Source organism: Cherax quadricarinatus, chromosome 43 (genome assembly GCF_038502225.1).
Source record: "Cherax quadricarinatus isolate ZL_2023a chromosome 43, ASM3850222v1, whole genome shotgun sequence".
NCBI lineage: Eukaryota > Metazoa > Arthropoda > Malacostraca > Decapoda > Parastacidae > Cherax > Cherax quadricarinatus.
In genome coordinates this window covers 18678022-18704452 of record NC_091334.1, presented here as the reverse complement: position 1 = coordinate 18704452, position 26431 = coordinate 18678022, and the positions used below count along the sequence as shown (strand labels likewise).

Genomic DNA, 26431 nt, shown 5'->3' with positions numbered 1-26431 from the left:
GACAATATGAAAGTTAAGACACATGTGCAACATCTGGATATCTTTATTGTAGACGTTTCGCCATCCAGTGGCTTTATCAATACAGATTCTAGGACATAATAGGAAGACAGTAGAACCACGATGCTGTGAACACTAACTCCAAGGCTGAGGGACTGATTACCTCATATTTTGTATATAGCTCTACTGTCTATTATGTCCTAGAATCTGTATTGATAAAGCCACTGGATGGCGAAACGTCCAAAACAGACAACCAGACGCCGCACATGAGTAGTAGTAGTAGTAGTAGTAGTAGTAGTAGTAGTAGTAGCAGTAGCAGCAGTAGCAGTAGTAGCAGTAGTAGTAGTAGTAGCAGTAGTAGTAGTAGTAGTAGCAGTAGTAGTAGCAGTAGTAGTAGCAGTAGTAGTAGCAGTAGTAGTAGTAGTAGCAGTAGTAGTAGTAGTAGTAGTAGTAGTAGTAGCAGTAGTAGTAGTAGTAGCAGCAGCAGTAGTAGTAGTAGCAGCAGCAGTAGTAGTAGTAGCAGCAGCAGTAGTAGTAGTAGCAGTAGTAGTAGCAGTAGTAGTAGCAGCAGTAGTAGTAAATAAGGAAGACGAGCCAGTCAAAAACAAAGGAAGGGGAGCACTGCAAGAGAGCTAGATGCCCACAGAGGGAGAGCAAGCGCACAGAGGTGCGTGAAAGGGGAAGTGGTGAAATAAAATAAAAGAAGGAACAGAAACACTAGACAGGAGAAAGACAACCCAGAGGAGAAAAAGAGGAAAGGGGAAGAGGAAGAAAAAGAAAGAAAAAATGAGGATTCAGGTTAAGTCACGGGTGTTCTTAAGTTTGGAACATTTTACAATGTAGTGGGAGAAGAAGGCATCTCCTGTCTCGTGTTTCTGTTCCTTCATTTATTTTATTTCACCACTTCCCCTTTCACGCACCTCTGTGCGCTTGCTCTCCCTCTGTGGGCATCTAGCTTTCTTGCAGTGCTCCCCTTCCTTTGTTTTTGACTGGCTCGTCTTCCTTATTTCCCACTTCTACCACTACTATTACCTCCTCTTCTACTACTACTACTACTGATGAAATTAAGACATGTGCAGCATCTGGTTGTCTTTGTTGTGGACGTTTCGCCATCCAGTGGCTGGCTGGATGGCGGAGCGTCTACGATGGGGATGTGATGAATGGTTTAGAAAACCGACTGATGTTGTGCATGCGTCTTTATTTCATCTTGTCGGTATTATATACAATTCTTGTACTACTACCTCCACCTCTTCCTGCCTATATATAGCCATCCTGCTCCACCTCTGTTAGTGTGACTGTCAATGGTCCAAGTCGGACCGAAACGTCGTCGTAAGCTTCTCTCTATGTGCGGGTTATTTGTGTATCGTTCCAGTCACGGTATTGTGCATTTTTTTTATTTATCTAACAATAGAACAATTGACACTTACCTTTAATGAAGATCTGGTGATGATTGATGGGATGGGAGGGGTGTGTGTGGATGGTGTTAGTGTTTAAAAGGGGAATCCCCTTCCATTAGGACTAACTGGCAGCCTCACCATGCTTACCAAACTATGCCACTACGATTCTTAAATCTTTCAAAACAACCTTTGCTGGCCTTAACTTCACTCACATCACCACTAGTTGCAGGCAATTTCTTTACCAAGTCATCATGCACTCCGACACACGCACTCCACTTTCGTACTTTGCAATTATCTCTTCCTTCATTTCAATAGTCATTAGTACCTTTTTTCTCTTAGGGTTGGCACTAGAAGCTTTCTTAGGGCCCCATGGTTACTTATTTTGCAGACATAAGCACCAAAAACATCGATAATATGGAATGTACAGAATGTATCCTTATATGAGCACACTGGCTGGCTTGTAAACACTGGCACACACGGGGCAGGTCAGGCCACACGTGGACACGTCTCGTACGAATCATATCTAAAGTCGGGTTTTCCATCGAATGCCTAGGTGAAATTTTTGCGTTAAAATGCATTGCATCGAATGTCGGATTTATCAAATGTCGATGCCTTCAAATGTACAGGGTCCACTGTAACTGGTTTCCCTGTATCCCTTCACTAAATATGACCCTGCTCACACTCCAACAGCTCATCAGGTCCCAAATACCACTCATCTCCATTCACTAACACGCTCACGCACGCTTGCTGGAAGTCCAAGCCCCTCGCCCACAGAACCTCCTTTACCCCCTTCCTCCAACCTTTTCCAGGACGACCCCTACCCCGCCTTCCTTCCCCTACAGATTTATATGTTCTCCATGTCATTCTACCTTGATCCATTCTCTCTAAATGACCAAACTACCTCAACTCCTCTTCAGCCCTCTGACTAATACTTTTAATTCCACCCTCCGAATTTTCTGCACAATATTTACACCACACACTGCCCTTAAACAGGACATGTCCATTGCCTCCAACCGCCTCCTTGCTGCAGCATTTACAACCCAAGCTTCACACCCATATAAGTGTTGGTACTACTGTACTTTTATACATTCCCTTCTTTGCCTCCATAGATAATGTTTGTCTTCATATATACCTCAATGCATCACTCACTTTTTTTCCTTCATCAATTTAACCTCGTCCTTCATAAATCCATCCGCTGACAACTCCCAAATACACCTACCATCCGACTTACGACCTTCTCGACATACGTCCACTTGACTTACGACCGTGCATCTGGCAGCTGGGCCGGCTGATGCACACCGCTGTACAATATTTGACAATACTCGCGGCAGCAATGTGTCATGCAGGCAGCATCAGTTTGAGTAACCCTGCCCTATCAGCAGCATCATACTGTATTAACTGGACAGTAAATTTCACCATGGCCCCTAAGATTAAGTCTGAATCTTGCACTGGAGATTGTGGCAAGAAAGGCTCTTACTCTTGAACTCTGTTTTCACTGTTACACAAACCTGTCCGTCTGGCTTCCCGTGCTTCTGGCTTCCCGTCTACCCGCGTGTCTGGCTTCCTGTCTACCCGCGTGTCTGGCTTCGTCTGCTTGTCTGTCTCAGTGCCACTCATTAAGAGTGTACTTGGTCTTGAAGACGCCATATTAATAATAATCACCGAGGCGCATTAAATGTGTATAAAACGTTAATATAGACATTTTGCTTAATCCATCTATGATTTTTTCAAAATTATATAATAAACATGCTACATAACAAATTAACAAATATGAGATGTTTTTCAGGTCGGCCTGACAGTAATGAATCTTTTGTGTCCGGGCTGGTAATAACGTTTGTTTACATAACTCGTGAACATTCTACATTCTCTCTCATTTATTCATTTAATCTTATCTACTCACCTCTCTCTACATTAAAACTACAGATATTTTAAGGCAAGTAATGAGTGGACACTATTATATTATAGCTTAATAATATTAATATTAGTACATATGTATTATTGTAATAATAATGATTATTAATATTAATTTAGGGCACTGGAGCACAGATCCACTGTATAGCACTTTGTCTGGATTTTTTTGGGTTATCCTAGGTAATTTATAATATGTATGATAACTTGACTTACGTGTACCAGTGAGAGATACAGACAGCCACATTCGGTCAGCCAGTCAGTCACCCACCCGGCCGGCCAACCACAGACCCGGCCAGCCAGCCGGATACGTATTACACACGTTCCAGAGTTGTTTCTCTTTACTTAGGGTGTAGGTTACACAACATTCTGCCAGGATGACACTACCAGTGGTATTCTCCCATTCCACTGTGTCGACAATACAAAGATAATAGTAACATATGATACTGTATGCGATGTAAAATTTACAATATCACTACCATGTATACATTATATACAGTACATAAATAATTAAAATACAACAAGGTTGTAAGGTTATGAGGATAAAAAGATTAGGTGATGAAAGATTGGATATCAGATTGGAGGGAGAGAGTATGGAGGAGGTGAATGTATTCAGATATTTGGGAGTCGACGTGTCAGCGGATGGGTCTATGAAAGATGAGGTGAATCATAGAATTGATGAGGGGGAAAAGGGCGAGTGGTGCACTTAGGAGTCTGTGGAGACAAAGAACTTTGTCCTTGGAGGCAAAGAGGGGAATGTATGAGAGTATAGTTTTACCAACGCTCTTATATGGGTGTGAAGCATGGGTGATGAATGTTGCAGCGAGGAGAAGGCTGGAGGCAGTGGAGATGTCATGTCTGAGGGCAATGTGTGGTGTGAATATAATGCAGAGAATTCGTAGTTTGGAAGTTAGGAGGAGGTGCGGGATTACCAAAACTGTTGTCCAGAGGGCTGAGGAAGGGTTGTTGAGGTGGTTCGGACATGTAGAGAGAATGGAGCGAAACAGAGCGACTTCAAGAGTGTATCAGTCTGTAGTGGAAGGAAGGTGGGGTAGGGGTCAGCCTAGGAAAGGTTGGAGGGAGGGGGTAAAGGTTTTGTGTGCGAGGGGCTTGGACTTCCAGCAGGCATGCATGAGCGACTTCCAGCAGGCATGCATGAGCGTGTTTGATAGGAGTGAATGGAGACAAATGGTTTTTAATACTTGACGTGCTGTTGGAGTGTGAGCAAAGTAACATTTATGAAGGGGTTCAGGGAAACCGGCAGGCCGGACTTGAGTCCTGGAGATGTGAAGTACAGTGCCTGCACTCTGAAGGAGGGGTGTTAATGTTGCAGTTTAAAAACTGTAGTGTAAAGCACCCTTCTGGCAAGACAGTGATGGAGTGAATGATGGTGAAAGTTTCTTTTTCGGGCCACCCTGCCTTGGTGGGAATCGGCCAGTGTGATAAAAAAAAATAGAAACAACAATAGAAGTAAATTATGGTAAAAAGAATGAAATAATGATTGTACATTACATTACAGTATTATGTAGGTAGTTTATATAGGAAAGTTTTGACATTATGCCCAACCCAATATGTCGGCAATTTTCAAAGGTTCGACTTACGTCCATTTCGACTTACGACCGGTTGGTCGGAACCAAGCTTGGTCGTAAGTCGGATGATAGGTGTCTGAAAACATTCACTTCCATACTACTACTACAATTTGATATCCAATTTTTCCTTATCTAAATCATTTGATACCCTCATCACCTTACTCTTTTTCTATGTTCACTTTCAACTTTTTACCTTTGCACACTCACAAATTCGTCCACTAACCTTTGCAATTTTTCTTTAGAATCTCCCATAAGCACAGTATCCTCAGCAAAAAGTAACTATTCCCATTTTGTATTTGATTCCCCATAATTTAATCCCACCTCTCTCCCGAACACGCTAGCATTTACTTTTTACAACCCCATCTATAAATATATTAAACAATTTTCCCCATAAATAATGGAAATCAAATTAATCCGTTAAAGACACTTGAAAGTATAAAAAAAATTTTACCATGTGAAATACACATTTTCCTACACAAAGAAAAATACATGCACAATATATACATTGTGCATGTACTAGTGTACCAAATGAATAAATGACACTTACCTTTATTGCAGATACAGTGATGAGTGATGAGACTGTCCTGGGAGTGCCTTCTCCTCCCAAGTAATGTAGGTCCTGTTTGCCATTTTCTTCCATAACAGACCTTATCACACTGTATGCCACTAATTCTTAAATCTCTCAAACCTACCTTTGCTAGCCTTAAATTCATCAATTTGAGCACTAGTTCCAGGCATTTTTTCCTGTTACCTGGGTGTTAGTCAACTGGTGGGTCACATCCTGGAGAAGATTAAGGGCCCCAATGGAAATAAATTAGTCCTCAATGACACACTGACTTTCTTGGGTTATCCTGGGTGGCTAACCCTCTGGGGTTAACCGTTTCTCGGTATTCTCGATAAGCCACACCAGTAACAGTCTCCGCATCTTCGAGTAGTACAGCTGACCGTGGTACGATAGTATTTTAACCCTTTCAGGGTTTCGGCCGTACTAGTACGGCTTACGCACCAGGGTTTGACATAGTGGACCCCCGGCTTACGATATTTCATTCCAGAAGTATGTTCAGGTGCCATTACTGAACGAATTTGGTCCCATAAGGAATATTGTGAATTAGATTAGTCCATTTCAGACCCCCAAACATACACATACAAACGTACTTACATAAATACACTTACATAATTGGTCGCATTGGGAGCTGATCGTAAAGCGGGGGTCCACTGTACTAGTATGCCTAAATTCTAGCGCCCTCAAATCTAGAGAGCTGGTAGGTCTACATATGGTATTTATTGCTGTATTCTAGTTTTCCTGGTCTCATTTTATAGAATGGAAGACATATTACAGAAACAGACGATTTTGACTGGTTTTACAAAGAAAAGTACCTTTAAATTTCGCTCAAAGTAGCAGAAATGTTCGATTTTTACCAAAGTTCAAAAGTAAACAAATCATGCTATGCGTCCAATACACATCAACTGGCGAGTGTAATATTCTTTCACAAGTGCGCTGATATTATTTATACCATTTCTACACCAATGCAGTAGTCTGCATTACTTTTTTTTTTTTTTTTTGCGAGAATAAAAATTCAAAGTGGAAAGCAAAAGAATGTAAGAGGGGCATGGGGACATGACTAATGAACAGGAAAAAATTTATTTTAGTGCCAGGAATGTCTTTATTCTGGACCCTATTCAGAAATTGGCATTTTTTTAAATTTGTGTGAAATTGGCAAAATTGCTAAATTCTGACCACTGTATTGGATAGTTGAAATCGGTAAATGGGTGGTTTCTTTTACTCATTCGATAGACAAAATGGAGTTCTAGTGAAATAGTTATGATTTTTGTCAATAAGTACACTGGAATTGGCCGAAAATAGGGCTCAAGTGGGCAAAAATCGCCGATGCGTAAACATCGTCGAGACCACTAATTTCGCGAGAGCATAATTCCGTAAGTTTTCCCATCAAATTTCATACCTTTGGTGTCATTATCATCGGGAAAAGATTCTCTATCTTTTCAAAAGAATTTTTTTTTTTTTTTTAAATTTGGGCGACCCTGAGAACAAGTCTCTGAGAAGGCCTGTCGACCCTGAAAGGGTCAATAGTAATTCTCACCCTTTTTACCACAGGGTTGGCACTAGAAGCTTTCTTTGGGCCCAAGGTGGCTTATTTATCTGTTACAAGTACTAAAAACACGAAAACAATTTATCGAATGTATGCGTGCAACCATCCGCCCCAGCTTGTAAACACTGTCACACTAGCTCAGCTGAGGTACTCGGGCCAGACAGACGCATGGACACGTACAGGACAAATGATGCAAGTAGAGTTTTTCAACGCACGTCGGGGTAAAATTTTTACGCTGACAAGCACAGGAAGTGTTTTAACGCAGGTTGAGGACATCGTAAGTAGGGGTCCACTGTATATACTGTAACAAAATACAATTTTTTTTTTTTTTCAACACTTCTGCCATTTCCCAGAGGGAGGGTGACCCAAAAAGAAAGCTTATTCAACATTTTCAGCATCACTCATACAAATAAATACCTTTCTCCAACACGCCAGCAGTCTCCTACCGAGGCAGGGTGTAGCCCTGCCCCCTGCCACACCATTCTCCACCAGCCTTTGCAACTTCTCTTCGGAATCTCCCTAAACAATCAATCATTGGTAAAGGGAAATTGTGAAAACTCCTTTGTATCCAAGTCATTATCTTTCAATCTCATGTCACCAACACGCTAGACTAACAAACAAGTGCAAATAGAAAGTTAGTGTCTCGCACTCGGGAGACGTAGGATCAAACCACTAAGTCTTGTGCCCAATGACCTACATGGGATTAGTACGTGATTATTTCTCCAACACCCTAGCTGTCACAACCCATCTATGATTAAGTTAAACTTCAAACATATAAGGTCCACATTTACTGGAAAATATTCTCCCTTCCCCCCCCCCCTTTTATACATAACCTGAGTATTTACAAAATACTGTTAAGTAACCTACTACCTATTCCATAAATTTGCAACATCTGTCACATTGCTCTCCGATCTACCTTATCCGCTTTTACTAATCTGTAAACTAAACAAAGTTCTTAACCTTTAGACAAATACTGTTCACTTGTGCACTTCAATGTAAACCTGTCTACACATTACCTACCATGCCTAAAACCCTGTTCCTCTTCAATCATACTTTGTCTTTCCCTAATTCTTTCAATAATTCTACATTATTCAGTACACTTAACAGGCTTATCCCCTATAATTTTTACTTATTTCTGTTTCCATTTCCCTTATACAAAATAATTAAGCAGCTATGCCAGGCCCTAGATACCCTCCCTCCCTTTCCATGCATATTTGTAAATACACCAACCCCAAACTATCTCCTCACCTACTTTTAACATTTAATTCCACCTGCTCTGGTTGCTTTACTCCTTTCAATCTACCCACACCTCCACTCTCTTCTGGCTTTTGACTCCTGAAAGGTTATTCACTCCCTCCCTTACTGCAACATTCAACTTAAAATATTCTCTTCACCTTCTTGTACTACTACCTCCCTAAGATCTCCTACTCTTAACATCTAAATCCAATTGTTTCCTAGTCTTTAACTTATCTCCCTCCAAATCTTACTCTTAGCAAAATTCATCAAGTCTCATTGGCTATCCTCTTGCACTCTTCCACTATCCTTTTTTGAACATGCTGTCTTCCCTAATGCCATTTCTAATTTAACCCTTAAACAGTCCAAACGTATATATACGTTTTTTCAACATTTGAAAGTATATTTTTTTTTTTTTTTTTTTAACATTTGAAGTTTAAAAACTTATCTACATTTTTTATTTGTTATAGTTGAAAACGTAAAAAAAAAAAAAACCCAGATCTACTTTTGGAGCACTATGGATTTGAACATCCATCTATTTGGACCATTTAAGGGTAGGAAAAAAAAAAAAACTCCCAATGCTACTTTTTCCTCCCTTGCCACCCTCTACCTCCTTATTCCCACTTCACCAGGATACACACTTTCTTTCAAGTTGATGACTATTTCCCACCAAGCCAGTGACCCCAGAGAAAATACATTCACTAATCTGTCTTTCCCTAAGTATGCTGACATCACACTCAGACCACCCTTCAACTGCAACATCCCCCAACCCTTTATATGGTATATATTAATTTCTTGACAAATAAGAAGGACTACAAGTTGTCACTGATTATACTCACATGTAGGTGGTCGTCCAAGTGCTTTAGCAACATCAACCATATTAACAACAACAGTCTTTATACCATTGCCTTTTCCTTCAACCTTGGCCATAATTTTTGGCATCTTGTAGCGGTAGAAAGCGTCCATGACGCTGCGATTTACGTTGTAACTCATCTGCAACATTATACACTACTAATGTCTACATCAAGGCACTTGCACATGAAAATGTCACTTTTACCTTAATATTTCACCTTGGGTATATTACTGAAATCCACTTTTCATAGTTAAATTTTGTAGTTGGCTAAATTTGGCACATGCATGTGGGCATGTACACTTTTCAAATGATTTCATATTTTGTATGTAGCAGATTTAATTTTATTTGATAACTAGAATAGTGTATTACTTAATATGCTGTATTTCTGAATCAAGTGTATCCATGCCTTAAGTGAATACAACCAATTTTGTTATATAGGGGCAGCCTCTGATCAGATACATTTTTCCCTAATTTAAATGAATACCTCAGTTCATAAGCAGCCAAGTACTTTGTTGTGATGTATAGGGACTTTTCACATTCTTTGAAGTTTTGGGTCTAAGCTTATTTCAGCTAGGAAGCTGCATTATCTGTTTACAATGCTAATCCCTAGGTTTAATGCCTGGTTGGTGTTAAAGTGACATGGTGTTATCCTTTGCTTGATCATTTATTAAGGTGACAGTTTAAGAGAGTTTTAGTAGTAAGTCAGATATGACTGTTCCCCAATCTTACTGTTACAGTGGTCCTGTGGGGATAGTGGTTGCACAAGCAGATGTTAATCTCACATGGTGATGGGATCTCTCACAGAGTTTATCAATAGTTTATTACAAACCCTCCAGCAATAAGAGTGCTTTACAATAGTTTTATTTTGGGCCAATATGGAAAAAGGCTTTTAGCAGAAAAAACAGTATTAAGATTTTAATTCTAGGGTAAAGTGGTCACTGATCAACAAAAAACTCAACCCTATCCCAACATTCCAAGAACTGGGTAGTCAGTCTCCACTGCACATAGTCATTGCTGGAGAAAAGTTCCTAAAATTAGTTTAGGATAAAATTTATTACATCAAATTACATTTACATTAGCTATCCACTAGCTTTATTTCTTATACAAGGTCACTTTCCTAAACCAATTTGTCTGAAGACCTTTATCACTAAGTACTATCATTGTACACACTTTCATTCATTTCAGATTCAATTAAAAAAAAAACTCAAAAAAAATTTAAGGGATTGTACATACAAATAACCTTACCTTGATGGTTGGTAGTTGAGTCTTCCTCTAGCAAAGCAGCAGATAATATTAAATTGCCTGGGATGTGAAGAGTTATGTCAAGTCCAAGATAAGAGTCTCCTAAGCAGAGCAAGAGTCAGCAACCTGGGATTCAATGAACTGGTGTTTCATGCAGCTGGTTCACTCCACAGCAATTGCTGCAAGAAATCACAACTCAGAACAATACTTTCAAAATTTTTTACAAAACTATCTAGAGGCATACATTTCCCTAAACAGTTAAGAGACTAAAGAAACGCTTGCCTAAACAACCAAAAGTGAGGGACAAAAACTAATGTCATGGAGGTACACAAATTACAGTACAACTTCAAGAATGTTCAGGTTCTCCATGGTTCACACCTATGCCTGCCACTTGATTATCACAACTTTAAAGCTGAAATCAAGACTAATTCATCAACTTCACCTAGGCTCAAAAATCATAATAAAATCCTGTACCTATGGGAAGCTGTGCCAGTGGGTAGAAATATGGAGAGCCACATTCAGAGTTTAGGTAGCAGATGTTTGCTTGAGGGATGACGATCCTCTTGCCTTTTTCTCCTTTCTGTTGGGGTCTTGTTGTCTATGTACAGCATAAGTGGATTATGTGTGTCCAGTGGTGGACAACAGCTACTACAACGAAATAAAGCACACAAGATACGGCTGAAAAAAAAAGGGGGAGGGGGTGGTGCTTAGCACAAATTTATTAAACTCAAATTTCCCCTTTATAGAAAGTATATACTTTAAATGCAAGACTCAAATTTGGGAACAACCTATTTATTTTACAACCTTAATTTCAAATGCAGTATTATACAATCAGAAGGTCCATTCCAGTTTAAATTAAAGCTAATAAATGAATGTTTAAAATAAAAAAATCTTCTGCATAGTGCCTACCTAGTGCCTGTAAGCAATGGGATGATTGATTTTTGGGTGGGTGGCTTGGTCAAGTCACGAAGTCCTGAATGGCTGCAGTTTACGATGCCGGTTGCTAGAAAACTGCCTATTTCTGGAAGGTTAGAAATACAAGAATTACTTGCCAATCAGTCTTTGTTGCTCATGCTTGTACATTTAATTCTTGTGCATATTTATTTAAATTAAGAGCTGTAATTTACCTCTTCACAATATTAATTTCCTCGTGTTTATGTGAAAAGCTGACCACTATCCCACAAATACCAAGGATTCATTTGTTAGGTCTGATTCAGTTCAAGTCCAATGTTTTTGAATATAAATGAGAGAATTTATTAATTTTATTTGAACAATGAAAAACTTCACAAGACACTACCACTTCATATGAATGCACAATACTTCAACTTTATACAGTTAACCCTTAAACTACCCAATAAAAAATAGGGTCAAAAAATAAAACGTGCCACCAGTGCTGGCAATTTTGAAAAAACAATTTTACCAGATACATTTCTCCCTGATTTTATGGGTTAATAGGACAATTAGTTAAATCTGACATGCCTACCAAGACACGAAGCTTTGAAATTTACTTCAGTTGTATGGCAACATGGGAACTTGCCGTGTGAAGGTAATTTCCGTTTCAACATTTCACAACTTTCATTTATCTATTTTTATAAGGATAATATTAGTTACACCTGTATCTGTTTACATACCATATTTCCTTTACCATATATTTATTGTTCACTAACAAACTAATGCCAAGCTCTGTTCTCTTGTTCACTCTTAACAGTTTTTGTTCTTTCACTGAATATACAAGTACACTACATACTGTGTTCACTATGACATTAGAAATGATGAAGCTTGTGTAACTCGTCAGAGGATTCAATGCAAAGCAATGTTTTACAGGTACAGCCTCTCTTAACAGAGCTCTGTTCCTAAGACAATGTTGGTCAATGAATTCGTCACTAAGTGAAGAGCATACTATAATCTTAGTGGGTTTGTGTCAACCATCTTTGATGTTTTAATGTCACCTTTGCACCATTTGTAACATTTCTGGCATATTTTTGAATGTTTATACAGTAGTGTATTGCATACAGAATAGAGGAAATCGGCTCTAATATACATTATACAGGTCTCCCTCAACATTCACGTTTTCAGCTTTCGCGGGCTTCACACATTCGCGAATTCCCAAACGCCAAATTCCCAGCCGCCAAATCATATTCAAGTTTCCCGCCACCTGCGAGTCCCTACTACCCTCCCACCGACCCCCGCAACTGGTAGCCAGCCCTCCCACCACTCAGTGTGGCGTTTTGTTTGTTCATTATTTGCTATTAAACTGCAGTATAAATAATGTAAACCCATTCATGACTGCATATTGGAATGGCTATTCGGACAGGTATTAGACGGTGACATCATGTGTTTAGTCTTGAACACAGCAAAGAATCAAACATTTCTGCTACTGCTAATAACAATAGTAATAATAATAATATAATAATAATAATAATAATAATAATAATAATAATAAATACGATATAATTGAAGAAAGAAGTTGTACAAAAATACGAGGGAGTGGTTGACACATCGTCAGTGTGGCTTTGTTTATGCTGGAGTGAGCATTAGTCTCCCTGCTCTTCTAAACATTTCACAATAATTCATTGTGTTTGGTACTTGTAGATTAAGTGCGACTGGAGTGGTTGAGGCAGTGGTTGAGGCAGTGGTTGAGGCAGTGGTTGAGGCAGCTGTTGAGGCAGCTGTTGAGGCAGCTGTTGAGGCAGTGGGTGAGGCAGTGGGTGAGGCAGTGGGTGAGGCAGTGGGTGAGGCAGTGGGTGAGGCAGTGGGTGAGGCAGTGGGTGAGGCAGTGGGTGAGGCAGTGGGTGAGGCAGTGGGTGAGGCAGTGGGTGAGGCAGTGGGTGAGGCAGTGGGTGAGGCAGTGGGTGAGGCAGTGGGTGAGGCAGTGGGTGAGGCAGTGGGTGAGGCAGCGGCATTTAATTACATAATAATAATAATAATAATAATAATAATAATAATAAATGTTATTAATATGTACTATTATTATTTATAACACTATTAAATACCACTGCCTCAACCGCTGAATTATTGTGAAATTTTGGGAAGAGCAGGGAGACTAACGCTCACTCCAGCATAAACAAAGCCACACTGACAATGTGTCAACCACTCCCTTGTATTTTTGTACAATTTCCTTCTTCAATTATATCGTATTATTATTAATTATTATTATTATTATTACTATTACTAGTGTTATTAACAGTAGCAGAAAGTTTGATTCTTTGCTGTGTTCAAGACTAAACACATGATGTCACCGTCCAATACCTGTCCGAATAGCCATTCCAATATGCAGTCATGAATGGGTTTACATTATTTATACTGTAGTTTAATAGCAAATAATGAACAAACAAAACACTCGCCACACTGAGTGGTGGGAGAGCTGGCTGCCAGTTGCAGGGGTCGGAGGGAGGGTAGTAGGGACTCGCAGTGGTTGGGGAAGTGGTGGAGGCATTGGTGGAGTCTGTGGTATTTAATAACATACATGTTATTAAAGCATAACATGTATATATTTAGTACAATTTATGACGTTTTCACGTATTTTATGATTGTTCATGGTTCAACAAGTTAAGGAGGCAGTATTGTATTATATTTCCCTACAATATATTGGGGCACCAAACATTCACGGTTTTTCAACATTCGCGAGGCTCTTGATCCCCTAACCCTCGCGAATGTTGAGGGAGACCTGTATAGGTATGCATACTTGTCAGAGATCCAGTCTCGTTACATATTTGTCATCCTTGCATTTCAGTGGTCTTTTCACTCTTAACACACAGCACCTCTTTTAGGCACATTTATTTATGTCTGCCAGGAACTGTTAGGCAACGCTTTCCAGGCACCAGAGGAGAGGGACTTGGGCTGTGAGCAGCAGCACTGATGCAGCATGTGTAACCTGGTATTTAACTATGATTTGGCTTTTGACGGCCAAATTGAAGTTCTTGCAGGTTAGTCTCTTAACGGTCTATCTGGCACATTATACGAGTTTAGTATGGAAATATCGACAAGGTGGAAAAACAGATGGATGTACCATTTTAAATTACTTTAAACCAATCTGCATGTCACATTAACTCATCAAGTGCACATTGGTTTAATCGATCAGTTACTGGTTTCACAATGGGGTTCACCGAGTCTTGCCGGTACATTTTAGCTGGGCGAATAGTGGTTAACAGTCATATGCCAAAGGAATGTCAGATTAATGAAAGCTTATACCCAATTTTCCCGGAAAAGCACGTAAAATTTGGGCATATGCTTCCTCAGTCCTTGAACTCCACTGTGAAAGTATCTGTTCACGGGTAATGAAAGAGTGAAGGGCTTGTGTATCAGTTATTGAATAATATATGCCCCCTTACCAATATATGGCAATTTTCTTTGCCACTGCCAGAAACACCAAGTAATTTTTTGGGTACTTTCTATTGGCGTGTTCTATGTTGACAAATCAATAACCATGCCACTAGCAATCCACATGAACAACTTTACACCAAAGTGACTATTACTATGTACTGCTTGAATAGTCTTCCCTTCAACACCATAAAAAATTACAAAGATTTTTTTGAATGGGTAGAAAACTAAACTATTTAAATACATGAATTTGCCAATTATCAGATAAAGGCAACATTTTCAACAAACAGGAATCTGCTTCGAAGAATAAGGTCACCAAACACCAGAGTATGTACAAGTCATTGTTGGCCAATATTCAGCAATATTTTTCTATATACATGTGGCATGAGCACAAGTGGTAACAGACATTTGTCATTTTTCAACCACAAGCACAATTGTGTTCAAACATTACGTTACCACAATATATCTAATGTGAATTTTTTGCTCCACAATAAGCTGTATCAGTATTCTCAAAAGGTTCACAAGTCCTCAGTTACAGTACAATGTAGTTTTATTCCAGGCATCAAAAATGACAAAGGAACAGCCGCATCATCTTCCAACTCCATGTGCTGTCTGGTGTTTTGGGCAGTGATGGAGGAGACTGGTGAACCTGTAACTGCAGCTGGTGGTGTTTGGGATAGTGGCTGCAATGATCATGGCCTTCCCAGCCCTACATCACAACCACCATAATCAACAAGTCAGGTGGTTATGAAGTGCACAGCAAACTAGTCAACAGTATTACTGTAGTAATATTTATGACGTAGCAACATTTACTAGCAGGCTCCCTGTCCAAACCTTAAGTCACATGACCCCTATTTAGGCCATAGCCCCCCCCCCTCCACATCAGACTAGCAGGCTTACCAGACAGGCTGGGCTCTGCCAAGATTACCAACATAACCCCCTCCATAACAGTCTTACAGTTTTTTCCTTTGCTACCATTGCTCATCCAATGAACCCCATAAACTTCCCAACCTGGTCATCACTTCACATTTCAATTTCACTGGCAAATGCCTGGTTGATCAGACTCTGATCCACCACGAGGCCTGGTCTCAGACCAGGCCATGGGGTCGTTTACCTGGAGAAGGTTTTGGGGGGTCAACTCCAATTAAGTATTGTCCATTAGTAGAAACATCATTCTAACAATGATGTTCTCATCGCTGCACTTTTTACTGCCTAGATCTTTGCCGAAACGACAAAATTTCTGCTTACAATGTTGTAGGTTGGTTGCTTGTTAGGAAACTCCAGAGGGTAAAGGCATGTGGTCATGACTTAAGGACATTTCCAGTGTCATTTTCACCCAAATCAGTATTAAATAAAGTCATCACTATCCTCAGTATTAGTTTCATCCACTCACTCCAAGACTCCAAGGAAGAGTAAACCTCACTGGTGAGAGTTTTTTCGATGGCACAACATGAACAATGCAATGGCTTCCACTAGTTCCTACAATGCCCTACATGCCATGATACATGGCACAGACCCACTTGCTGATATTCGACCATCACAGCCATTAGAGGTGCTAAAATTTAAATTTAAGTCGCTGGCATTTTCCCCAGATGGTGTAAAATTGATGCCAGTGCAGCTTAAGAGTTAAAACACAGCCATATGGTATTGAGCAAACAAGACTCGGAATTTAAAATTATTGTAATGACAATAAGAAAAAATATTATAGGTTACCTAGCAAAGCAATTATAAAATATTTAGGTTTTATACAAAAGATAAATTGTGAAGCTATTTACAAAATAGCATTAAATAGGAAGCAAGAACATTCACAATGAAAAATTGTTTTGTATTGTACAATCAGTAGTCTGATCATTTTAAATATTGCAGAGTGAGCTGAACAGGTTAGTCATTTTTATAAATAACAAAGGTACAATACCATGACTGGAACATTACACAAATAACCCGCACACAGACGAGAGGAGCTTACGACAATTTTGTAAACGGTCCAAGTCAGACCGAAACGTCATCATGAGCTCCTCTCTTCGACGAGTGGTTTGTGTTTAGTCATTTTTATGCTATAATTTGAGCTAAAAATAATTAAACATGAAATAAAAAATTAGATTTCAACATTTTGCCAATCTGAGATGCCACATTTAAGATGACCCAATACCACATACAAAAAATTTTCTGCAAAATTTAGTTTTTTTTTTCATGTGATTTTTCACAGATGAAGCTTTGCAATGATTTAGGGTTGTGCCATTTTAAATTTGCAGTTTCATTAAACAAATATTTCTATGCATTACCTGGAGAATGCTTCTAATGTACTTCAAAGCTCAAATGCTAGTGTATAACTGCATATACAGTGAACCCCCAGTTTAAGTCATTGGAATGAGTAATATTTGGAATAAGCAACTTTTTCGTCAAAATATTGGCTCGGTGAACATCCCTGAACTCCGTACAAGTCATTCGTCCGGAACCTGTCAGCGCAGCCTGAGTGGCCCCAACACTCCATGTACAGCCATTGTGCCATTGTTTACCAGCCAGTGAAGACAATCCCACACATTCATACGATACATTTTGTATTATTCCATTCTTTTTAGTGCTTGTAACTGCTAAATAAGCCACCATGGGCCCGAAGAAAGCTAGTGCCAGCCAGCCCTTTGGTAAAGGGCTGAGAAAGGGGAAAATGTGCCCTTTTCAGTGATTCTGCAATACGTATGATACTAAAGCAGCACGAGTCTATAAAGGCTATAGTGCCAGCCAGAGATAAAGTGTAGCATTAACAGTGTAGCAAGCAAGTTAAGCGATTAATCTATAGAAAAAGAACAGCACGAAACTGACTCCATTGTTGTTGGAGGTATATAGAGATACTGACTAACACTGCCACCTCTGCTGCTGCCTTCACCACCACCATGTAAGGCTAATCTTTCAGTGGCCCCAACAAACTCCTCCATTCTTAATGCCATATTTATTCAGTCTAGAGTATATATCATGTTTCTATGTTAGTAATATTGTTTATTATGTTATATTAGATGAATTATGCTTGATAAGTAAGCCACTGAGCTGATATTAGCGTCATATTGAAGGAATATCTTTTCCTGTCTCCCAACAATTCGTAACGTATACCAGAAACAGACCCGAGCGACAGGCATCAAGGGACAAGCTGGTCCTAGTGGCACTAAAAAACAAAGAAGGGAAGTAACCCAGGATAAGGACTTGGTACCTGAAGTCTTTATGAAAGGGGATTCCCCTTCCAAACAACTGTAAACTCCATCCTAAGCTACATGATGATATTGTTTTATTCTTCATGTATCATTGTTTCCTGTGTAGGTAAATGCATATTTCATGTCAAACTTTTTTAATGCTTTTGGAAGTCTGAAATGGATTAATTGGATTTCCATTATGTCTCATAGGAAAAATTAATTCTAAATAAGTCAGATTCGGAATAAGTTGCACACTCAAACAGATTAATTATGCAATCTGGGGGTCCACTCTAACTGCATTAAGAATTTATGCCGCACTCTGCACCATGCTTTCTGCATACCTGGAGGGAGTTTCCTGGGGTCATTGCCCCCAAGGCCCAGTCCCTGACAAGGCATGTACTGAGCTACACTGAGCTGGACTTATTGGATATAAGAATATCTTAGAGTGCAGCAAATGAAACCTCCTGTTCCTTCAAGCTTCCCTCAGAGCTTTCATATAATTGGTCGTTTTAAAGAGTACACCAACAAACTACAATAAGATTAGCAGGAAGCTAGACTTTTTTCTCCATAAGAGACTAAACCAACTTAAAAGACTGACAATAGTTTAAAATTATTTTTTAGCATTCTATTTTTGAAAGTGAATGCTGCATTGACAAATGGAAAGTAATTTTCTGCTTTATCATTCTGTACTCCACAATGTCTCTGAACCCTGATTTCCTTTTTCAACTTTTTACATATATGAAGTGGCCAACCCCCAGACTGAGTTTTCCCAGTGATAGAGTATGAATTTCAATGGATCTTTTTTACAAGATTGCTGGCCAATGATTGAAAGCAAGAAATCTTCTGCCAGGCTATTTAATATATTTAAAAATGCTTGATCTAGTATATTAATGCTGGCTATGGTCATCCATTTTACCTTAATGTTAAAAAGGTGTAGCAGAGTAAAGAATTTTAAAAACTACCATCTTTTCTATTCAACAGCCTGCCAAATTTCAATTAAAATCTAATTAAAATAAAATTTAAGATCCAGAAAGCAGGAAACACTTTAGTACCATTTAAAGCCAATGTGATGAGAGTATCTAGAAGTTAAGCAAAAGAATAAATCTACCAGGGATAGCTAACAACTGAAGGGTGCTCAGTCTAGCTTAGCCAAGAACAGCTTCTAATGTGGGTTTAGCACTAACATTTTATGACTGATTAAGGGACTAAGGGAAGATAAACTACCACTTACCTAATATCAAGGGGAAAATCTGAGGCGCACGCACACATACAAGATTGAGTCAGCAAGCCTCCCAACGGCTCCACTGATAATATACAATTTCTGGGGGATATGTGTCCCTCTGAAAAAGAATTATATCTAGATTATGGAAATTAGCTTAAATCCTGTAACAAATTACCTGAATATTTATTGGAATCTCTTAAAAAGTAAGGTAGTGAATTTGTTTCCATTATTCATCAGCACACTTTATTTTCACAATTACACTATTCCTAAAATCTAAACTCAGACCAGACCCCATGCATAGAAAGGCATCAAGTAGGTACAAAGTGCAATAGCTATTAAAAATATACATAAAATTATGGCCCATCTTTAAATTTTTGAAAACAGGCAACAGATATAAAAGATACCACACTAAGCATGTTAATATACCATATACAAGCTATAATAGGTAGAGGTTAAAAGAAAATTTCTAGGTAAAAAACAAGGTCTGCTTATTCATAGGGAAATACCTTCGAGGGTATTAAATCCTTGCATGTTCCTGTAGCTTTGAGTATTGGACTTAAAATGCTGGCCTACTAGTAAAAAGTTTATCTGGGAAATGCAGCAGTGTGATTTGGAAGTGTTCAATAAAGTGGCACAAAAAAATGTGACTGCATGTGTTTAAGAGAGCACTAGTTTGTAGCATACTTGCAAGCTGTTGGGTATGGAAAGGATGAGAATGGGGGAGGGAGAGGGGAGTAACTCCGAATCCTTGAAAAATCTTGGGGGGGGGGGGGGATACATGGGACGGAGACTTGGGGGTAACAGATTATTCGAGTTTTAAGAGAGATTAAAAGTTCAAAGGGTTACAAATTTATCTCACTGATTTAACCTATCTTTAAATCATAAACAACATTTTTCAGTTTTGAAGACATTTTATTTACATTTGGGTAAATCAATACTGTAATTACACATTGTAAACTATGCATGGAAATAGACTTCTTATAACATTAGTCACACATTAACATTTGCAAAGAAATAAAAATTTGACTTTGAATTTAATATAAATAAACATGATATATACTCTAGAATGAATAAAATGTCATGTGACAAGGGGTGGTGGCCACTCCCAAGGTAAAAATAATTATCACTGACTATCTTCCCATTCTTGCCCCCTTCCGAGATCTTACAAGAGAAAACAGAGTGTGCGAGGCTAACTGCACTAGAGCACTAGTTTCCAAGGAAAACTCTGAAACAAGCAATTTTTCTCTTGTTTTTCTACAATTTCATGCTTTAATTCAATGGACATCATCCTCTTCTCAGCACTGTTCTTTGCACTTTTAGGACCCATGGTTAGAAAAAAAAAATTGGCAAAATAACTGCACAAAAAGCACAATGTTGGGTTGCTGGGAGGATATTGTGGTGTTCGCTGCACCAACTAGTGGGAGCATATCTGAAGTTCGCTCGGAACTCAGATTTTGGTTCTAAACAGACAGAAAATCAACTGAGTGATGGGTCGTAACTCTGGAAACCCATAAGCTGGGTCACTCTGGCTGTTGCAAGCCCCTTTCTGAAACTGTCATTGTCGCAAAATTGTAGGAAAAAAAAAAATCTTATGAAATGATAGAGAATCTTTTCCCGATGGTAATGACACTAATACAGTGGACCCCCCGATATTCGATTGCATCCGTATTCGATAAATCCGGTATTCGATGCATTATATCGCAAAAAAATTTCCTCGGTATTCGATATGATTCATACGAGACTTGTCCATGTGTGGCCTGAACTGCCCCGTGTGCGCGCCAGTGTTTACAAGCCAGCCAGTGTGAGCGCATCTAAGGATACATTCGGTACATTCCATATCATTGTTTGGTGCTTGTTTCTGCAAAATAAGTCACCATGGGCCCCAAGAAAGCTTCTAGTGCCAACCCTTCGAGAAAAAAGGCACTAATGACTTATGAAATGAAGAAAGAGATAATTGCAAAGTACGAAAGTGGAGTGCGTGTGTCAGAGCTGGTTAGGTTGTATAATAAACCCCAATCAACCATCTCTACTATAGTGACCAGGAAAACGGCAATCAAGGAAGCTGTTCTTGCAAAAGTTGCAACTGATTACGAAACAGCGACCGCAAGTGTTAGAAAATGTTGAGAAACTTTTTGGTGTGGATAAATGAAAAACATAGCAGGAGATAGCATCTCTCAAGCGATCATTTATGAAAAGGCTAGGCAGTTGCATGATGATTTGGTAAAGAAGTTGCCTGCAACTAGTGGTGATGCGAGTGAATTTAAGGCCAGCAAAGGTTGGTTTGAAAGATTTAAGAATCGTAGTGGCATACATAGTGTGATTAGGCATGGTGAGGCTGCCAGTTTGGACCAAAAAGCAGCTGAAAAATATGTGAAGGAATTCAAGGATTACATAGACAGTGAAGACTTGAAACCTGAACAAGCGTTTAATTGCAACAAAACAGGCCTGTTTTGGAAGAAAATGCCAAGCAGGACCTACATTACTCAGGAGGAAAAGGCACTCCCAGGACATAAGCCTATGAAAGACAAGCTTACTCTTCTCATGTGTGCCAATGCTAGTGGTGATTGCAAAGTGAAGCCTTTATTGGTGTATCACTCAAACTCCCAGTGTGTTCAGGAAAAACAATGTCCTCAAGGCTAATTTGAGTGCTGTGGAGGGCAAACAGTAAGGCATGGGTCACTAGGGACTTTTTCTATGACTGGTTACACCAAGCATTTGCCCCCACTGTGAAAAATTACCTAAATGAAAAGAAATTAAACCTTAAGTGCCTCCTGGTATTAGACAATGCCCCTGGTCATCCAACAGACTTGGCAGTGCAACTTTCTGGGGACATGAGCTTCATTAAGGTAAAGTTTTTGCCTCCTAACACCACTCTTCTCCTGCAGCCCATGGACCAGCAGGTCATTTCCAACTTCAAGAAACTGTACACAAAAGCTATGTTTCAAAAGTGCTTTATAGTGACCACAGAAACTAAATTAACTAAAAGAGTTTTGGAAGGATCACTTTAACCCTTTCAGGGTCCAAGGCCAAAATCTGAAGTGGTGCCCCAGTGTCCAAGAATTTAAAAAAAAAAAAGTTATTTTTTCTTATGAAATGGTAGAGAATCTTTGTGAATGTAATAAAACAAAAAGTACAAAATTTGATGGAAAATTGACGAAATTATGCTCTCGTGAATTTTGATGTGTCAGCGATATTTACGAATCGGCTATTTTGCCGACTTTGACTCCCATTTTAGGCCAATTACATTATTCCAGTCGACCAAATTCTCAGCTATTTCACTAGTATTACTTCTATTCTATCGATTGAGCACAAGAAATCGCCAAGTCAACTGTTTCAACTACAAAATAGTGACCGGAAATTGGTAATTTGGCCAATTTAACACAAAGTTCAAAATATTCCAATTTCAAAATAGGGTCCAGAATAAACAATGTAGGTATTCCTGGCACTAAACTAACATTTCCTCTGTTCATTAGTTATGTTTTGAGGCTTTACAAATAAATTCCATTTTGATTTTTTATTCACACCAAAAAATAGAAGATTTACTGTTATGCAATATTGTAATAATTGTATAAATATCATCACCACATTTGTGAATGTATATTAGACCGACCAGCTGGTGTGTATTAGACGCGTGAGGTCATTTGTTTACTCTTGAACATCGGCAAAAATTTAACATTTCCGCCACTTTGAGCTCAATTTCAAACCATTTCCAGTGCTAACACCAATCAAAATTATCTATTTCTGTAATATGTCTTCCATTCTATCAAATGAGACCAAGAAATCACAAATACAACTATAAAAAACATACGAAAAAACACTGCAAACTCGCTGTTTTAATCGAAAATCACGGTCTCGTTTTTTTTTCTCTCATTATACACAGTGTGCTGCAGGATTTGTTTTATGTGGTGTACACATACCATAGATGTATTCTCTCATATCTAGGCCCAAATTTACCACTCACAGTTTATCAGAGTGAGCTGAGCTCATGACGTAGATCTACGGTTTGGACCCTGAACGTAAAGCCGTAGATCTACGGGACGGACCCTGAAAGGGTTAATATCCTCAATTGTATAAACCTTATAGGTACGGCTTGGGAGGGAGTGACTAAGAGGACCTTGAACTCTGCTTGGAAAAAAAAAACTTGCCAGAATGTGTAGACAAAAGGGATTTTGAATGATTTGAGGCTAACCCTGAGAATCCTATGCCAGTTGAGGAATCCATTGTGGCACTGGGGAAGTCCTTGGGGTTGGAGGTTAGTGGAGAGGATGTGAAAGTTAGTGGAGGAGGACAATGAAGAACTAACCACTGATGAGCTGATAGATCATCTTCAACAGCAAGACGCCACACTTGAGGAAACTGCTTCGGAGGAGGGGATAGAGAAATTTAAGAAGTTGCCTACCTCAAAGATTAAGGAAATGTGTGCAATGTGGCTTAAAGTGCAACCTTTTTTGATTACAATCACCCTAACAGCTATTGCAAGCCGTGCTGGTGACTATTACACTGACAATGTTGTGAAACACTTTAGGAATGTCATAAAGGAATGGGAGGTACAGGCCACTATGGACAGATATGTTGTGTGACAGAAATCCAGTGACTCTGGAGCTAGTCCTAGTGGCATTAAAAGAAGGGAAGTAACCCCGGAAAAGGACTTGCTACCTCAAGTCCTAATGGAAGGGGATTCCCCTTCTAAACACTAACACCTCTCCCCTCCTCCCATCCCATCAATCATCACCAGATCTTCATTAAAGGTAAGTGTCAATTATTTTATTGTTATTGTAATTTTTCTATTGCATTAAACTTAATATTTCATGTAGCAATTTTTTTTTTTCATATTTTTGGGTGTCTTGCACAGATTAATTTGATTTCCATTATTTCTTATGAGGAAAACTGATTCGGTTTTCGATACTTTTGGTATTCGATGAGCTCTCAGGAACGGATTAATATCGAATACCGGGGGTCCACTGTAGTATGAAATTTGGTCGAAAACTCACGGAATTACCATCCCACGAAGTTAGCGGTCTCGGCGACACTGGCGATTTCGCAGATCGAGCCCTATTTTTGGCCAATTCTGTTGTTCCAGTTGACCAAACTCATAGCTATTTCTTTAGAACTCCATTTTTTCTATCACTTGAGTACAAGAAACTGCCCATTTACAGATTTGAATTACCCAATAAAGTGGTCAGAAATTGGCAATTTGGCTAATTTCATGCAAATTAAAAAAGATGCCATTTCAAATAGGGTCCAGAATAAACAAGGTAGACATTCTTGGCACTAAAATAACATGCCCTCTGTTCATTAATCACGTCTAGGCCCCTCTTATACTATTACTATTGCTTTCTATTTTGATTTTTATTCATATAAAAAATAAAAGATTTACTGTTATGCAGACTACTGCATTATTGTAAAAATGGTATAAATATCGGTACACTAGTGGAAGAATATTAGACTCCCCAGTTGATGTGTATTGGACGTGTGGTGTAATTTGCTTACTCTTGAACATTGGTAAAAATCGAATACTTCCTTTACTTTGAGCTCAATTTCAAGGTAGTTTTCATTGTGAAACTAATCAAAATCATCTCTATTTCTGTAACATGTTTTCCATTTTGTCACACGAGATCATGGAAATGAGAATATAACGATAAATACTATACGAAAATACACCTCAAAGTTGGCGTTTTATTACAAGAAAATGGTCGGAGTTTTTTTCTCTCATTATGCACCGTGTGCTGCAGGATTTTTTTTATATGGTGCACACTGACCACAGACCCATTTTCTCACATGTGGGCCTACCAGCTTTCTCCTACTTTATTTGAAGCCGCTAGAATTATCGAGTATATATACGTCTGAAGCACTGGCTTGTAAGAGGTATATATACGACCACAGTCAAAGGGTTAAGTCAAGGTATCACTGTACTGTGAAGGTAGTATGCATACCAAACTCAATCATGGCAATGCCACTAGTTCATCCTTTCACTTTCTCATTTACCCCTATCCATCCATCATATAGAATATATTATTGACACCAGGATCAGTCACACACATCTGTCATGAGCTCCATTCATTCAAACTGAGCAGAATTTTGGCCTAGATAAAAAGAGTAGGTCTGTGAAGCAAGTATGCACCACACAAATTATGCTTTATGTGATGCATGATACATTTGGTTTAAAATGGCACTGAAGTGTTCAGCTTTAATGGTTTTATTGGCCAGTTATTTGATAGAATGGAAGATGTAATACTGAAAAATCATTTGGGTTGGTTCCAAGACTGGAACCTAAAAAATAAAAAATTTAGATTTTTACCCCCCCCCCCCCCCCCGAGAACAGGTAAAGCCCTCCTGGTTATTTTATGGGCTTTGACTAGGTCTTGATTCAATTATTGGACACCATAAACCATAACCAATTGTAGCTATATTATATTCAAGAAACAGGATAAATTTGTGTGTGGAGTGTGTACGTGTGTGTGTGTGTGTATGTGGAGAGTGTGTATGTGTGTGTGTGTGTGTGTGTGTGTGTGTGTGTGTGTGTGTGTGTGTGTGTGGAGAGAGAGAGTGTGTGTGTGTGTGTGTGTGTGTGGACGAGAGTGTGTGTGTGTGTGGACGAGAGTGTGTGTGTGTGTGTGTGGAGAGTGTGTGTGTGTGTGTGTGTGTGTGTGTGTGTGTGTGTGTGTGTGTGTGTGTGTGTGTGTGTGTGTGTGTGTGTGTGTGTGTGTGTGTGTGTGTGTGTGTGTGTGTATAGTGTGTGAGTAGAGTGTGTGTGTGTGGGAGGGATGTGGGGGGGGGGGGGAGGGGGGGGGGCGCGCGGGTGTAATGATTTCAAAATGTCATTCAAGTGTAATATCAGAAGCCTGGATATGTGATTAGTAAACAGGAATTTTGGTTTTAGTACATGGAATGTCTCCAGCATTTTATACTTTGAATTTTATTTTTTATGTAAAACTGGGCAAATTACCAACTTCAGTGCATTTTATAAGGTAGTTGTTAAATGGGTGTCTTCCTGTCCTTAGTCAATAAAATAGGGCATACTATCAAAATAGCTGAAGTTGGCCAAATCAAGCAATGGAATTGGCTTAACCCATAAACTGTATCCAACATACCTGTACATATGCAAATGCTGTTTGATGTGCCAGGATGCACAATTTGTACGTACCTTCAAATTTGCCATCTTAGTATTTTTGACCAAGCACAACTAAAGTTTTTAATTTTTTAATACATTTGGAAAAAAAGAAAGAGGCAAGGGTCCACACAGTAAGATAGTCAACTACCTGGGTGATTACTGTCCAACATACTAGTACACCCAACTAGCAAAGGTAAACAATGAAATCCGAAGCAGTCGTTTCTCCTCCAGCTTCCCTACCAGTAAACCGGGTATGGAAGTGGTACAAA

The 26431-nt window shown here is 39.1% G+C and overlaps 1 protein-coding gene across 1 annotated transcript in view; it reads right to left on the bottom strand.

The window, feature by feature from the left end:
- eIF5 (eukaryotic translation initiation factor 5) overlaps positions 1 to 26431 on the bottom strand; it is an 86728-nt gene that overhangs the window by 45151 nt on the left and 15146 nt on the right. Inside the window, exons 3-6 of the mRNA XM_070093637.1 lie at positions 11237 to 11348; positions 10802 to 11005; positions 10331 to 10506; positions 9072 to 9225 (exon numbers count right to left, since the gene is read on the bottom strand). Of these exons, the coding sequence (XP_069949738.1) occupies positions 9072 to 9225 (154 nt within the window). The 5' untranslated portion in view covers positions 10331 to 10506; positions 10802 to 11005; positions 11237 to 11348. The remainder of the gene's footprint in view (positions 1 to 9071; positions 9226 to 10330; positions 10507 to 10801; positions 11006 to 11236; positions 11349 to 26431) is intronic.